Source organism: Pseudorca crassidens, chromosome 21 (assembly GCF_039906515.1).
Source record: "Pseudorca crassidens isolate mPseCra1 chromosome 21, mPseCra1.hap1, whole genome shotgun sequence".
Classification (NCBI taxonomy): Eukaryota; Metazoa; Chordata; class Mammalia; order Artiodactyla; family Delphinidae; genus Pseudorca; species Pseudorca crassidens.
In genome coordinates this window covers 24,342,789-24,357,843 of record NC_090316.1, presented here as the reverse complement: position 1 = coordinate 24,357,843, position 15,055 = coordinate 24,342,789, and the positions used below count along the sequence as shown (strand labels likewise).

The 15,055-nt window shown below is 38.6% G+C and overlaps 2 protein-coding genes across 4 annotated transcripts in view; one reads left to right on the top strand and one right to left on the bottom strand.

The window, feature by feature from the left end:
• The window catches only part of CFAP96 (cilia and flagella associated protein 96), a 93,884-nt gene that overhangs the window by 56,059 nt on the left and 22,770 nt on the right, over window positions 1–15,055 (top strand). The gene's annotated exons all lie outside the window — the stretch shown is intronic.
• Window positions 1–15,055, bottom strand: part of PDLIM3 (PDZ and LIM domain 3) — a 30,079-nt gene that overhangs the window by 8,242 nt on the left and 6,782 nt on the right. For 2 of the 3 annotated variants that reach the window (XM_067722042.1, XM_067722044.1), the window contains exons 2-4: window positions 12,685–12,836; window positions 10,963–11,047; window positions 2,513–2,580 (exon numbers count right to left, since the gene is read on the bottom strand). In XM_067722042.1, the coding sequence (XP_067578143.1) occupies window positions 2,513–2,580; window positions 10,963–11,047; window positions 12,685–12,836 (305 nt within the window). Of the gene's footprint in view, window positions 1–2,512; window positions 2,581–2,959; window positions 3,148–10,962; window positions 11,048–12,684; window positions 12,837–15,055 lie in introns of all 3 variants that reach the window. The other variant, XM_067722043.1, reaches the window with a different exon arrangement.

The window sequence follows — 15,055 nt, the reverse complement described above, 5'->3', positions numbered from 1 at the left end:
GATGATACACTCAATTACTCTCATACACCTGGATAGATCCCTAGACAGAGAACTAACTTCCCTGGTGTGTATATAGACTTGGGGACATGCTTCCAGAAGCGACTTGTCCAAAAACCACTCACCAGATTGTATTTTATCATTTGGATCTAGCCTTGTATGTATTTTTAATGATAGCTGTGGCTTTAAACATTTACATATTTTCATATGAAAATACTGGTCTTTTAATATGCTTCAATTATGATGAAACCATTGAAAGAACCCTAACTAATAGTAAGACCCAGGGAAATGAATATATTAGCATCTCCAACTTACTTCTGATTCAAAAATTGTTTATTAATGGTGTAGTTATTGCTTGGTAAGTAGCCACTCAAAATTCCACCTTGATGAACAATCATTTGGTAAGAACAAGAAATTCAGAAGCTAGAGCAAATAGTGAGGGGGCACAAGAAGAAAGGAAGGATAATAGAAGCATTTTTTATAATTTTTTTAAGATTTGTGTACTGGTACCTGTTTTTTAAGCAGATCCTCTCATCTCTTTTTCCACTCCCCTCTTCCAAATTTAGCTAGATTGAAAGGCACCAGCTTACAATGACAAAATTATGAGTGGCTTATTATTATCACCATGTTTGAATTAAAATGAAAATGTAAGAGAAGGGCATTACATACCTGAATCTCCTTGACTTTCCCTGAATTTTTATAAAATTAAATGTTATTGGTCTTCAGCAAAAGCAAGATCTGTGTTACTCTAATGTATCATTTTATCTGAGCCTCACGGAGTCCTATAGCTCAAGTTAGTGAGCTTACCATTATGCTAAGCTCAAAAGAGTGCAAGTAGATCCATTTTACTCTGCTTCTCTGGGAAGATGCATATATTATGTATCTATTTATTCAATAGCAAAAGAGCATTTTAACTTTTAATCCAGTTTTTTTAAATATTATTTAGAGTGGTGTTGGGAAGCTGTTGAATGTGGAGAAATAGAGAAAAGATACAGAGGAAAATGGAATATGAAGGAGGCAAAAACTAAGAGAAGCAAGAAAAAGGATTGTTCAGAGTTGCCAGTATGAGGGAAGGGTAACAGCTCTTGATTCTTCTTGCTACTCAGGAGGTCTGATTAGGTACTCTTGGGCTTTTGTTCCTTTATCTCATGAACATTTGTTGAGCATGTACTCTGTCCCAGCCCCTTTTCTGGGTGCTGGGGATATAATATGTAGTGGGGGCAGAGGTATTTGGTAGTCATTGCCTTTTTAGCATCTTTCTCCTGCTCTTTTACTCCACTCCTTCTTTCTGAGTCTGATATCACAAAATTGTCTGACTTATTTTGAGGCAATCCTCTAGCCCTGACTGTAGCTTATAGAAAGGTCTGCACACGGAAATCATGTATCAAGTGATGGCTGACCATCCACAGCAGGCATCATAAACTCAGATGTCTCCAGAGGCCAGGAGGGTCACACATATATGAAAATGGGCCAGGTATCATACGCTAAGGCATGATGGGCATTTTGGCAAGTTAGAGGGTAGATGTTCCATCTTAAACTTAAATTCAGTATTTTTAAAAACGGGAGGGTTAAATAAAACATTGTGAATTGACTCCACCTATGGACCCCTATTAGTGACACGTGATGTAGATCATTATTCAATGATCCTAACCTGTTAGGCTTGATCCAGCCTAACCCCCAACTTCCTTCCTCTGGGCTGATTGATGTAGCTGAGGTCAGAGGAATGGGTTTGAGGTTTCCCGAAGTCACTATTTCCTGATGTGGCAAGACAGAGCATTAATTTCTTTCCTCGTAGGTTGGAATTCAGTTTCTAGAGAAGATTTGAAAAGGATCATCTGAAGATGATCTGTTTCTCTGACAGACAAGCAGAGATATTGCTCATTTTTATTCCAGTATGTGCACAGTTATCCATGAGGGTAACCCAGTAAATCTCTCTGCCTCCAACTCTTTCTTTCCTTATACTTATTTTCCCGAAGTGGAAAAGTTCCTTTTCAAGTGGCTTCTCTTCCTTTGCAAGTATCCATAAGAACACAAATTTATTTTTATTAAGTGCTAGAATGAGTGGGATTACCCACTGGGCTCTGATGGTGCAATGAGAATTAGGTGCTGAGATGGGATGATCAGAGACTGTCAAACATGGAAAGCTACACCAGCCTTTCCACGTTTGCCTCACCTGCTGCCTTACTCCTGACCAGGGGCTGGTTTTCATTTTTGTGACTGCTGCCTGGGCCTTCCTGCCAGCCTCAGAAGGTCACTGTGTTCTGGATGGGATCCTCAGAATGGCAGGGGTATCAGTTATAAATACACACAGGGATTGCATAATATTTCACAGCTCTATAATCTGGTCAATATTTACTCTCTTCTCTGCTAAGTGAATTTGTTTCTTTTGCTTTTGAAATAAGCTTCAAAATGAGAAAAGTCACTCCAAACACCTAAGAGTTATGTGTCTTGGTGATTAGTAGGATTTATTAAAGATGCATGCACTCCAAACTTCACAATCTTAAAGCTTTATGACCTGCTTCGGCCTGGAATTATGAAAGGTTTGGGCCGAATATTGTGCTTGTGTTCAAAGTAGTTCACATCCTGTGAAAACAAAGGGTTAAAAAAGTCCCTCAGTGGAAGACTAATATATATATGTATATATATTTAGATAAAATTAAATGAACAATAATCATACAGAAAGGATTATTTACCACCAAATATTGACATGACTAAGAAGGGTGCTGATGGAACCAGAGCGATTTCTTCCTTTTAACCATCTATTCACTAAATGTTCGGGAACTGGCAGATTGGACTCCAGAACATTAGAACCATGTTCTAGATGCTTGTCTTTAAGATAAAAATCTGATCGTGCCTTCAGGAAAGTAAAAATAAAACAGCAAGAGCTGGACTTTTGAAAGGAAGAGAAGTCATACTGTCACCATTAAGAACATGGTGGCCAGAAACCAAGTGGAGTACTTACTTTTGAGGTGAGCTAGGAATGAGCCCCCGCAGCTGCCCGTGAAGCGCATCTTGTATATTGCTGGTTGAATAGAGCCCAATGGGTGAGTTATAGGAAGCGCTCACTACCTGTCTTTTGTCATCAATGTTTGCTGCTGCAACAAAAGGCTGGGCCCTTCTGTTGTACCCGGCACCAATGGGTTTGAACTCCTGTACAATGGCAGACAAAATACACAGAGCCACAGAATGCACAACAAAGCCGTTAACGCGCAAATCAACAGCATCGCTCTTGTTAATCAGGGTTCCTTTACCTCTACGAGATTGATGGCCAGGTTAAGGGAGGACTGCATTCGCCGTGAACTTTACATGTGCTGTAATCACCCACCAAATGTTCAGGTGCAAAGGAACTGACCTTATTTGAAATATTATAAAATAATTCGAATATTATACCTCTTGTCTGCTCCCTACTGACTTCTACATCTAGAGCTTTTAAGAAATTCTCATAAGACTCATTTGAATCCAGAAATTTTGTGTCAGAAGTGAGATTTTTGGCTTAGAAAAATTATTCTACTTAACATTTTCTTAAGTAGAACTTACATATGCTTTCTCTTCTAGTAATATCTTAAAATTTCCCCCATTTTAGAAAACGGGAGAATAAAACAATCAGAAAGGGAGTGAGCATTTATGAATAACTGTACTGAATCATTATAACTAATCCAAGTTTTTTTCTTAATTCCTACAACAAACAAAATTCTTAATTTGCATTAAGATATAACCTTAAATTTAGAAAAAATAATAGGAATTAAAAGACTTTCCTTATGAAAGCAGGAATAACATTTATAGAAAACCCTCCCTTTCTATTGTGATGATTTCATGTTGTGCATTCATGTTTACTCTAATCCCAGAAAGACTTAAGTCAGCAATTTAGAGAGAGCTAATTTATATGATTCACAAAAGGATTTTCACTTCATTGCTTTGGGAAAAGGACCAAACGTCACTCCTAAACCTGGGTGTGAAACATGCCTGAATGATTGGAAACTCTGTATTACTGTCTTCTAATGTAGGAATCACGTTTTCCAGTTTTTATACAGATTTATAATTTTGTAAAGTTCATTAAACTTTTTTTTTCTTCTAAGCAACAGAAGAAAATCAAAAGGGAATGCTGAAATACACACAGCTGATTCTCTTTCCAAATCTTTTCATTTGGCAGAATTAGTAAGATCAGTCTTTACAGTATTTTTGCTCACACATTCACATCAACTTCCTTTACTTTTGACTGTGCCACCAGTGTCTCACACGGATCTCAGACGGCACAAACATTTATGACTATTTGAAATGGTTAATGGAGACTGTTTTGATTAAAAGAATAAAAAGGTCTTGTAATATTCGTGTCATTTTTTTTTCTTGTCATTGTAGGTGAGTAAGGTGTGGGATGGTGCTTTTAAGAAAAGAGATTGTATTCCTTTCTTAGGGGTGGAACCACAGTTTTGCGTGGTGATTCCAGAGAACACCAATGACTTCCTTTAGAGACCCAAGCAGCACACCGCTTCCTTTTGGTTCTCCTGAGCAGGCAGTTGTCACACACACTCCCTATTCCCCCATCTAGGCCTGTTGGCAAAGCCCACTTGAAAAGTAGTTATGACAAGGCAAATGGGGTGCAGCTTCAAATACTAGCCCTGCAGCGTCTTTGACTCCAGCTGCCCCAAATCTCATGGTACCTGAAAATCTGTGATGTGGTAAAGAGGAGCTTTTCTCTCATCAAAATTGGGCAGCAAAATTTAACAGCCTCCTGAACTTGAAAAGAAGGTCTGAGTTGAATACAAAGCCTGTGATTCTATAGTATGATTGAATTGACTAATATCTTATTGATTCAGTTTTTTTATCTCCAGAATAACGACTCACTGCCTAGAAGTTGGTTGGGTGACAATGTAGTTGCTGATATAAGATAGCAGAATGACTGAAACAGCCAAATATGGCTTTAGAAAAATGCTGAATCCCAGAACATGTGTGCAAACATTTATATACTGGTACAATCTGATTGCTTTGGCTGATTTAATAATGAATTTGGAGTGGCTGTGTTTTATGATTAACCATTATGATTAGCTGTTATTATGGCATGAAAAAAGTGAATGGCAAATAATCATAAGTAATGACAATGGCCATGATTCAAGCCTTTGCTCCTCTTTTGGATATGAAAGAAGACAGAAGGCTAATTGCCTAATTTAGTTACGGTGGACTATAAATCTCTCAGGTTCATTAAAAGAGTGAATCAGGAAGTACTGAAGGAATCAAGCTTTGTGGAATTTAGCTTTTTTTTTTAAACTGAGAGCGATATGCCTTAAAGATCTTGGTATATAGAATTGAATTTACAAAAATTAGGAAAAATAATGGGACGGCTTTATGGGGGAAAAAATCTCTGCCCTTATTTCTTCTGTCTTAAAATTATAAATAAACATGGTTGGCAACTGTCCTATAAATGAGGCATCTTCTCTGAAAATATTTGTGCAATAATAGTCTCTAGTAGTACTTCCAAAAAGCAGCACATAGGTTAATTAGCTCCAAGCTTTTTCTTTGCCATTTTCAGCTTTAGTTACATATTGCAAAAGTCACAAAAGTGTAATTTGTTAAAATAAAACAGTAAAACTCTATTTTCCATTCAGATCATAAAAGGAAGTGTTTCTAATACAGGCTTCAAACATTTGTATTTAGCTTTTGCAAAGCATTAGTTTATGGGCTGCTGTAGTCATTCCAAAAAAAGCACAATGAAGTGTATACACTAAAGGTAAACAAAACATTTAAATATGGCACGGAGAGGCAACATTCTATCCAAGTCTTACATCATTGTTGATGGTCAAACAGAATCAAAAGACAAAACCAACGGGAAGTTTGCTATTCCACTTTAATTCCTTTTTATATTTTCCTGGAAAATCATTAGTAATGGAAAATACTAGTAAAAAAAATTATGTAGCAGTTAATAGAGTCCAGCTCTTGTGTTTATTCTACTCAGACAAAAGCATCTAAATGATTCTTATGTCTTAAGAATTCAACAAATAATCATTGCAGTTAATTAGATCTTTAAATATTATTTTTAACTGTTAGGAGCTCATATTAAGGAGTAATATTCTGAATTAATGGAATGCTAGAGCTGCCAGAATCAAAGCTAAGTAACTTGACAGAGATCCGCTGCCATTGGGAGAATATGCACCTCTTGAGAGCAATCTCCCACGTCCTTGAAATGACCTCAGCAATGATGTCATTCTAAGACAGTTCACCTTTCAGTTTCTTACTTGGATAAACATTCGGTCTGAGAACTGAGACAAAAACCAGCTCCAACAGATACAACATGTTTGGTACATGTGTGATAATATACAGATCTGTTTATTTATAAGAAAAAAATGCCTGTGAAATGAGGGAAACTATGTCAAGTGATCATATATTTGATCAAGCCACACTGAGTAAATGATGATATTTTATCGTGTTTGGAATTTATGAACAATCCCTGCCCCCCTCCTCATGCTCACCCCTTAAATGAAAAATAAAGCCACCCTTATAATTATTTTTTCTTCAGTGATCTGTTTCAAGTGTTCCCCATATCTCACTGGGGAAGAGTTTGGGGAACTGGGGATTTTATGAAAATTTGTTTTGTGTAGGCTGCTGTCCAGTTATGAAAACATTGTAGAATAAAGTTATTTCATGAAAATATGACAATTTCAACCCATACCCCACTTGATTGTGCATATAGCATGTCTTTATTATCAAATCTTTTAAGAGAAGGATGCAATCCTTTCTCATTTAGAGAACAGCATTTTTATTTCTGAAAAGCATCTTTCCTGCCTTGTGGTAACTGCATTATAATTTTGAATTGTTCAGTGAATATTAAACAAAGATGAGGGTAATGTTTTATTGGAGAATATAAGCTTTGAAGAAGGACAGAGAACTCTAGCACATACCTTTTCTCTAGAGCAATGCGTTGTAGAGAAAAATGCACCTGCTCATAGGCCGTGTTCAGGACTGTCTGGAAGGAGTTTATCCAATGGCCAGGGGTTGATCTAAACAACCTCTAAAGTTTCTTTTAAGCCTAAGATTCGAGTCTAAATTCATAAAACCAAAATTTAGCTATTTAATAATAGCACGGAAACATGGAAAAATCTAGATATTAAAATTTTGTATCATTATTGCTATAACTGTGTCAGAAAAAGTCCCCAAAGCCTAAACCTATTCCTAGGGGAAAAAAAACTGGAAAAAATACACTAACATTTTATTATTTGTGGCTGTACTCGGATGGTAGGATGTAATGGGTTTTTTTTTTTCCCAATGACTATATATTGCTTTTAAAATGAAAAATAGTATTTAAGTCCAATAGCAAAGGTCGGATAACTTACAACAGAAGTTTGACTTGGGTTGAGAAACAAGAGCTCAAATATTGTATTGCTCAATGGCATTTTACTATTCATATAAGACGGCATTTTATTTTATTTTACTTTATTTATTTTTTTGGCCGCACCACGTGGCTTGTGGGGTCCTAGTTTCCCGACCAGGGATTGAACCCGGGCCCTTGGCTGTGAGAGCACGGAGTCCTAACCACTGGAGTGCCACGGAATCCCCTCATATATGATGGCATTTTAAACATTCAACGGTATTTGTTTTTCAGACTGACACACCTTTGTTGTCCAGAAGGGGTTGCTTTATTTGTAGAAAGAAAAGACATCTCTTTGCATAGCTTTGTATTAATTAAAAAAAAAAAAAAAGAATACAAACATAACCACAGTTTAGCCTTTCTCCAATCTCAGTCTACAAGTTACATTCACTGTTTGATATTTATCAGTGCATTTTGTTCTAGTTTGTGCTATAGGATTTTCAGATAGGAGAGGTTATGCTGAAATTTAGCTATATTTTGTGGGGAATGTCCTGAAGTGCCAAGTCATGTGAACTGGTCATGCATAAATCTGGCCTGAGGTTCGTAGGGGTAGGAATATTTTGGTCCTTTAGGGGAAGAACTGAAATGGTCCTTATCTCTGAGCCCTTTAAACACCCACCTCTTGGAGAGGGTGCAAGTAAGAAATTAGTCATGACTCAAACTAATGGAATGTTCAAAAGCTCCATCTGACTGACTTCTGTAGCCCTTAACCCAATCTTCACCTTTTGGTTTTTTAAACCTATCTCATTCTTTATCTTTTCCCCCTTTGCAGTATCATAAATATCCATACTGTCTGACCCCAAAATTCAGGACACACGGGCTAATAAATGATTGACAAGAGGCCAGAGTATTTAAAATCTGGATTATCTTTTAAAATTAATTCTCAGAATAACCATAGTGATAAATTAATACTCCTAGATCTGCAAAAGGGACCTCTTCTAGAGTAAAGCTCAGACAATTGCCTTGAAAACTCCAATTCTGGAGAGATGTTAGCAAAACACAGGCTCCAATCATGCATGCTCTAAGCTCACCCCGTGCTTAATAAAATACGTACTTGCTGAGTCACCCACATGCCAGAGTGGGCGCTGCAACATGATCAGGGATCACTGGAGATTGGGTACTTTGGTTAAATATGTGTAGTTGGTCCCATATCTTAGCATCTTGTATTGATGAAACCGGGTTTCAAAAATTAGGAGAAATTGTGAATGGAAATGTGAAAAAGGGTGCAGTACAATTTTGGATGTGTACTCTATATCAGAGGTCCCCAGTCCCCAGGCCGCTGACCAGTACCTGTTAGGAACCGGGCCACACAGCAGGAGGTGAGTGGCGGACGTGCGAGCGAAGCTTCATCTGCTGCTGCCCATCGCTCGCATTACCGCCTGAAGCATCCCCCCCGCCCCCACCGTCCGTGGAAATATTGTCTTCCACGAAACTGGTCCCTGGTGCCAAAAAGGTTGGAGACCGCTGCTCTATATGGAAAAAGGAAACTCGGAATTCTGTGCGGTTTGTCCTAGTGATGATGAGAGATTGGGGAGGTCAATATGTGCGTGTACGTGAGCCTTAAATTTCCCTTTTCTGTCTTTTAAAGCACCACGTGATCCCTTTCTTGTGTGTTGCTTCTTAAATGATGAGTTGATGAGGGTTGCAGGAGGCAGGTAGGCTTGGGCATTCCTGCCAAGGGCTGTCTACAGGTGACAGCTCTGCCTGGAGAACTTTGTTCTTATTCTTCCTGCAGTCTTTCTTCTATCAGGAAGATGTCGATTAGAGACATTATTTGCCCACCCACCTCGGATGTTGGGGTGAGCACCATCAGCATGCAGAGTGCTTCTCACCACATTGATTACCTGTCTCGTCCATTTTACCTTTTACTCACCTACCCTGAAGAGCGGCACTCTTACCTGACCTAAATATCCCCCTCAGCTTTCGTGATTTCTCTGCCGCGCGTGCAGCCCCTGGGGGTGGCAGTAGAACACCAGTCTGAGAGTTGGTTCCCAGGACTGCGGTTCGAATGAAGTTTATCTTTAGGGCCTCCAGTTCCTTTCATTCACTTGTCAGCTATTTAGTGAGCACCTGCTGTGTGCCATGCCTGGGGGACTCAGAGTAAGGAGAACAGACACAGCGGTTCCGCCTTCATGAATATTCCATATATCCTGCTCACTCCCTTTGGGGCCTGTTTTCTGCTCCTTTTGCTTTTAGTGATTTTTAGGCTCAGGCTCTACCTTCCCTCCAATCAAAAGTCTAGGACAAGGATCTAACAAACTCATTCCCTCTAAAAGTTAAACTACTTAGTATGTTTTTTTTCTCCTGGGGTTGGGGTGGGGTTTTTATTTTAACTGAAAATGAGGTTTTAATCCAAAGTAATTGGTAATGACCCTTGGATAGTGATGAGGAAGACATTACTGGTCTCCAGGAAGCCCTGTGCCGCCGTCTATCTCACTGTCAAGAAAGGCCAGGAGGCCTTCTGATCACAGGCTGGTGGGAGGGGTGCCATACCCAGCGATAATGAGAGCACCCACTTAAGTGAGCAGCTCTGAGAGCACTTCACTGTGCCAAGTTCTTTTTATATATTATTTTATTTAAATCTTTAGAAGCTCTATGAGACACATGTACATATGGACTCTCCATGTTTTTACCAAGAGTGAAATGAATGGGGGCTTATGGGGGTAAATGGAAAACTTGAAGGACAAATTCAGGAGTTGATGGTCCTGAAAGGGGAAATCTTGCTGAAGCATAGATTATAAATATACTTTCAGTTCGTTTTCATTAGATGTATAGAAAAACTACACTTTGGGAATATCTAATCAGTTTAGTAGGGATACTTGTTTAAAAAAGGATATTCGATTTATATATCTCTGTCTCATTAAACTTGGGGAGCTGCTGACCAAGCAGAGGTTCTAAAATCCTTTTCTTGATTACATTTCCCATATACCACAATTGAGGGTTGGTCTAATTGCAGTTTTTTGGAGGTTTTGAAAGTAGACATGGATAAGCATCAGATTATTAGGTTAATTTAGCTCATTATATAGCGTTGCCTGAAGGGAAAATCCTTTATCTTTTGTAATTCAGCAGCCCAGGCAGCATATCATCATGATTACATAATGCAAAACTCTTCTCCTAGAGTAAACTTAATTATAGAATGCCAGAACTGATAATTAAAGAAGGATGTAACATAAGAGCTGGGTGAAGACCTTGAGGAATTGAAGTTCACAATAACTATTAGATTAGAGACACCTGTTTCAAATGGTTGACCCTATTTTTGTTTTGCTTTGTGTTAACATCTTAAATTTCTTGGATTACCTCATGGTCATTTGGCAGATGTCCATCATAAAAAATGAAAAAGTAAGTGGACTATACATAGATATAGCTGACTTTTTCCTGATGAGAACATATTTGTCTTTTAACAAGGTGTTTGCCTAGGCATATTTCTCTTTCTTTCTTGATGTAAGAAGACACGGATAATATAAATTAATCTCGGAGAGTAAAGACAACCACTTCATCAGGTGGCTTATTCCATTTTTTTTAATATTTGCCACTTTTCCCTCTTGGAAGGTATCCACATCATTTAAAAGGAAACATAATGTGAACATTATTTACTCCAAAATTCATACCTGTGGTTCTGATTCTAAGTTGATTTTGAAAGGATGAGCCTTTCCATCTTCAGTTACCTGTGGAGACCATAAGCGAGTTTCCGCCCTGTAAATAAAACAACATTTGTAAACCCCAAATTCTAATGGTACTTCCAGTTTTAGTATACTTTAATTTCCTATGTTTCTGAAAATACTAACAAACCCTTGATACTTTGAGCAAAAGCAATATTCCTTGCTCATTATCCTGTATTGTCTTATTGAATTAGTCTTATGTTTTTAGTGTACTTCTGGGAAGACTTGAATGGATCAAAATTGCTTGGAGGACCGCTATGGACTGAATGTTTGTGTCCTCGCCCCACACCCCAGGTTCAAATGTTGAAATCCTAATCCCCAGTGTGATGGCCTTTGGGAGGTAATTAGGGTTAGATTAAATCATTAGAGTAGGGCTCTCATGGTGGGATTAATGACCTTATGAAAAGAAGAGGCATGAGATCTTTTCCCTCTCCGTGTGAATGCATCAAAGAAGGCCATGTGAGGACGTGACCAGGAAGCGGGCTCTCACCGAGAACCCGACCATGCTGGCTCCCTGACCTTGGACTTCCAGCCTCCATAACTATGAGAAGTAAATGTTTGTTGCTTAAGCCACCCAGCCTATGGGATTTGATTGTAGCAACCTGAACTAAGGCGAGGACATTGTACAGTGTCTGGAGAAAGTGGGTCTCCAGTGCTTGTGGGAAGCAGTACAGGACAGGGAGATTCTGGAGGCACACCCTGCAGATGACCACAGGACAAACTGGATCCCTAGATCTCAACTTCCTTCCTGTCCTACCTGGGTCACCACAGGAGGCAGTGAATGAGTTGTCAGGTGGATTTGCTGTTGGCATCAAGGAAATGTGCTTTGCCCAACGCTTCTCATGTATCTACTTGGGATCATGTGGCTCCTACAGGACTATGTGCTTGACAGGAACACAGGTTATGCATAGATAGGGAAAGAGTCAATTTCACTTCGTGAAATGGCAGATTGGCTGACTGATTGTGCCTTTGGATCACAGCAGGGACAATTGTGAATACAACAGCAAGAGGATAAACACACATGCTAACAGCCACTATAACAAATCATTATTTTCACAATTCAGTTTCAGATCACGAGTCTGATGGCAATAGATCAATTTCCTAATGTTGTTTTTGGTCAGAAATGTCTCATTGTCTAAAACCTTCATGTACATGTACCCTCTCATACCTTGTGGGATTCTTCTGGGCTGAGTTCAGTACAAAACAGCCAATAGCATACAGGATATTAGCAACCAGATTTTAACATGATCACATCTTGGCAAGCACGAGATTCTTTTAGGAGCATCTCTAAATTCCACTCCATGTTCTCTACCGTGTTTAGAACAGCAGTATAACTGGACGTGCTGTTTGGTGTTTATGTGGCCAATACCTTAAATGGTTCTATTTTCATCGTCAGCTAACTGCGTTAGTACAGGAAAAAAGTTATTTTAGCCTCTTTCATTATTCTGACATTCCAGAGGATTCTTTTTAGAAATCCTTTGTTAACAGCTACTAGATTGACTGACTTCAGTGAAGAACAGACCAAAGTGGCTGATACATTAAAAAAAAAGCCAGTCAAAATTCTGGGTCCTGTGACACTCCTTCTCACTGGGAAGATGAAATCATTTATACTTCTGGTTCAGGTTCTTCCGCAAAACAGATCAAATTTTAACACCATTAATTAAAGAGCACCTGTCAATTTTGAGACACAGCTGGTGTGCTGCTGCTTTAATCCTGTCCTGTGCATCAGCATGAGTCATGGACTCAGTACCGAAGCCATCAATAGCCAGGATGACATCTCCGGGACACAGGTTGGCAGCTGCCGCCTTGCTTCCTGGAGTAATCTGGAAGAGATCATTTAAAATCACGTTTAAAATCAACACCCTGCACGTTTAAAATCAACACCCTGCAGCATCTTGAGTTTTGTGCCCAACGTTTATATTTCACCTTGGTAACATTTTAAATGCTTCACTGGGCAGGACATATTAAATCTCACTTAAAATAACTCTTAATTGATCAGTTGTGCTACCTCTATTTTCCCATTATGTGAAATAATTTTGTTTCTTACTAACCACATTTCCTCCATCGTGACATCTCTGATTCTCTTTTAAAACATCTCCATAACTCCCTGTTTGGATCATATTTTCTTTGCTTTAAAGAAAATCATTTGTTTCTTAGGATTTTTTGTCACCCAGAACTCTCTATTTGGGAATAGAACTTTACTACATCTGGGGAGCCTTAATATTTGAACTGAAACTACTTTAGCATCCCTATAATGCACCTGGGATATAGAAAGCTGGAAAGAGAATCACTCTTGTATTAACAAGAAGCAGCCAGATAATATGCAAAATTATGACTTTTCGTGGACTCTTCAGAGAGCCGAAGTTGCAGGGCAACCAACTAGCTTGGAATCTAAGGAAAGATGGGAGTCTCTGAGGAAAGACAAGCATGGGCTCACCTGTACCAGAGCATGGAGGAAGATGGGGCCAAATGTACTAGTTGTTAAGAAGAGTTTAGCTAAAATTATGAACAAATTGCTAAAGGCCAAGTATGAGTTAAGCATTGAGAGTCTAGAACCCATGGGAACCACAGATACAAGAGAAGTTTGTATCTACTCACAGTCTCTCCTCCATGAATGAAGAACAGATGGAACAAATAGAAAACAACTAACAAGATGGTAGCTTTGAATTAAACCATACCAATAATTACATTATATGTAAATGGCCTAAAAACACATCACGTTCTGTTTTTTAACAGAGTTTGTCAAACTAGGTAAAAAAAAAAAAAAACGCAAGATCTAACCTTATGCCGTCTACCAGAAATCCACGTGGGTTTCTTTTTTGGAGGGGAGGTGGGGAATGATATGAGAAATGATATGGGGGGAAATGATGTGAGAAATGATATGAGAAAAATATGGTTGTTAAATGTTTAGAAAGTGGCATATCTGAAATTATTTCAGATATTTCAACAAAAACATGTTGAGTATACAGTTAAAGGCGATGATTGTTTTGATGGCTATACCTACTCCCAGTTTTTCTGGGTAAATCCCAACTATTTACAACTGCCTAATAGTCCTCACCTGGTCTCACCCTGCCTGCTTCTCTAACATCATCTCACACCATTCTCACTCCCCCGCCCCTCCCAATCCACTGCTCTACAGCTAGTCCGATTTCCTTTTAATTCCTCAAATAGGCCAAGCTTGCACCCTCTTCTGGGCTTTGTGCACACTGTTAACTTGCTCCTGAAATGCTTCCCCCACCTTCACCCGGGTGCTTCTTCTCCTCCTTTTGGTTTAGGCTTAAATGTCATGTTCTCAGAGAGACCTCCCCAGACATCTGACGTAGTTTCTCCAGCCCCCCTCACCACTGTTACACCCTATTGTCTTCTTTTATGAAGACAGTTTGTACTTTCATGTTTGCTTATTTACTTGTGTAGTGTCTGTTTTCCCAACTGGAAGTTCTTGAGGATATCGATAATATTATGTATATTCCTAATGCTTCACAGTGTATACTCAGTGTTTGGAATTGATGAATAATTACTTGAAAACTGAATGAAATGGACATTTAACTCAGAACTTGTGAAACAAAAATAACTAGTCCTTATATACCCAAAGATTATGGCTATTAATGTCAACCTGTCATTGTTCCTTTTGCAAGTTCCCACTGTTTAGATCAGAATAATATGTAGAACTTGACTTAAACCTCAAACTGCTCCAGGAATAAACTAGATCGTTCCTAATGTTTAACTTGAGGATCAGTCATTAATTCATTTTTCGTCTCTTTGTTTAATCTAGTCATCAATTCGATTTAAGTGGCTCTAAGAGAGATCCAAGATTCATATAAATGAATAAAATTGCTAAAATGACAAATTCTCATGGGTCCTAGATCTTCAGTCTCATCACTAAAATGTTTATTGTACTCATTTCATGTCTGTGATCACCTCACTGTAGCAATCATGATAATTTCCAGAAGGGACAGATGATGGGGGCTGGGTGAGGACAACTGGAGATCATTATATCTCAGCTTTTAGGAGGCATTTCGTAGATGTTTTTCCATTTAGAAAT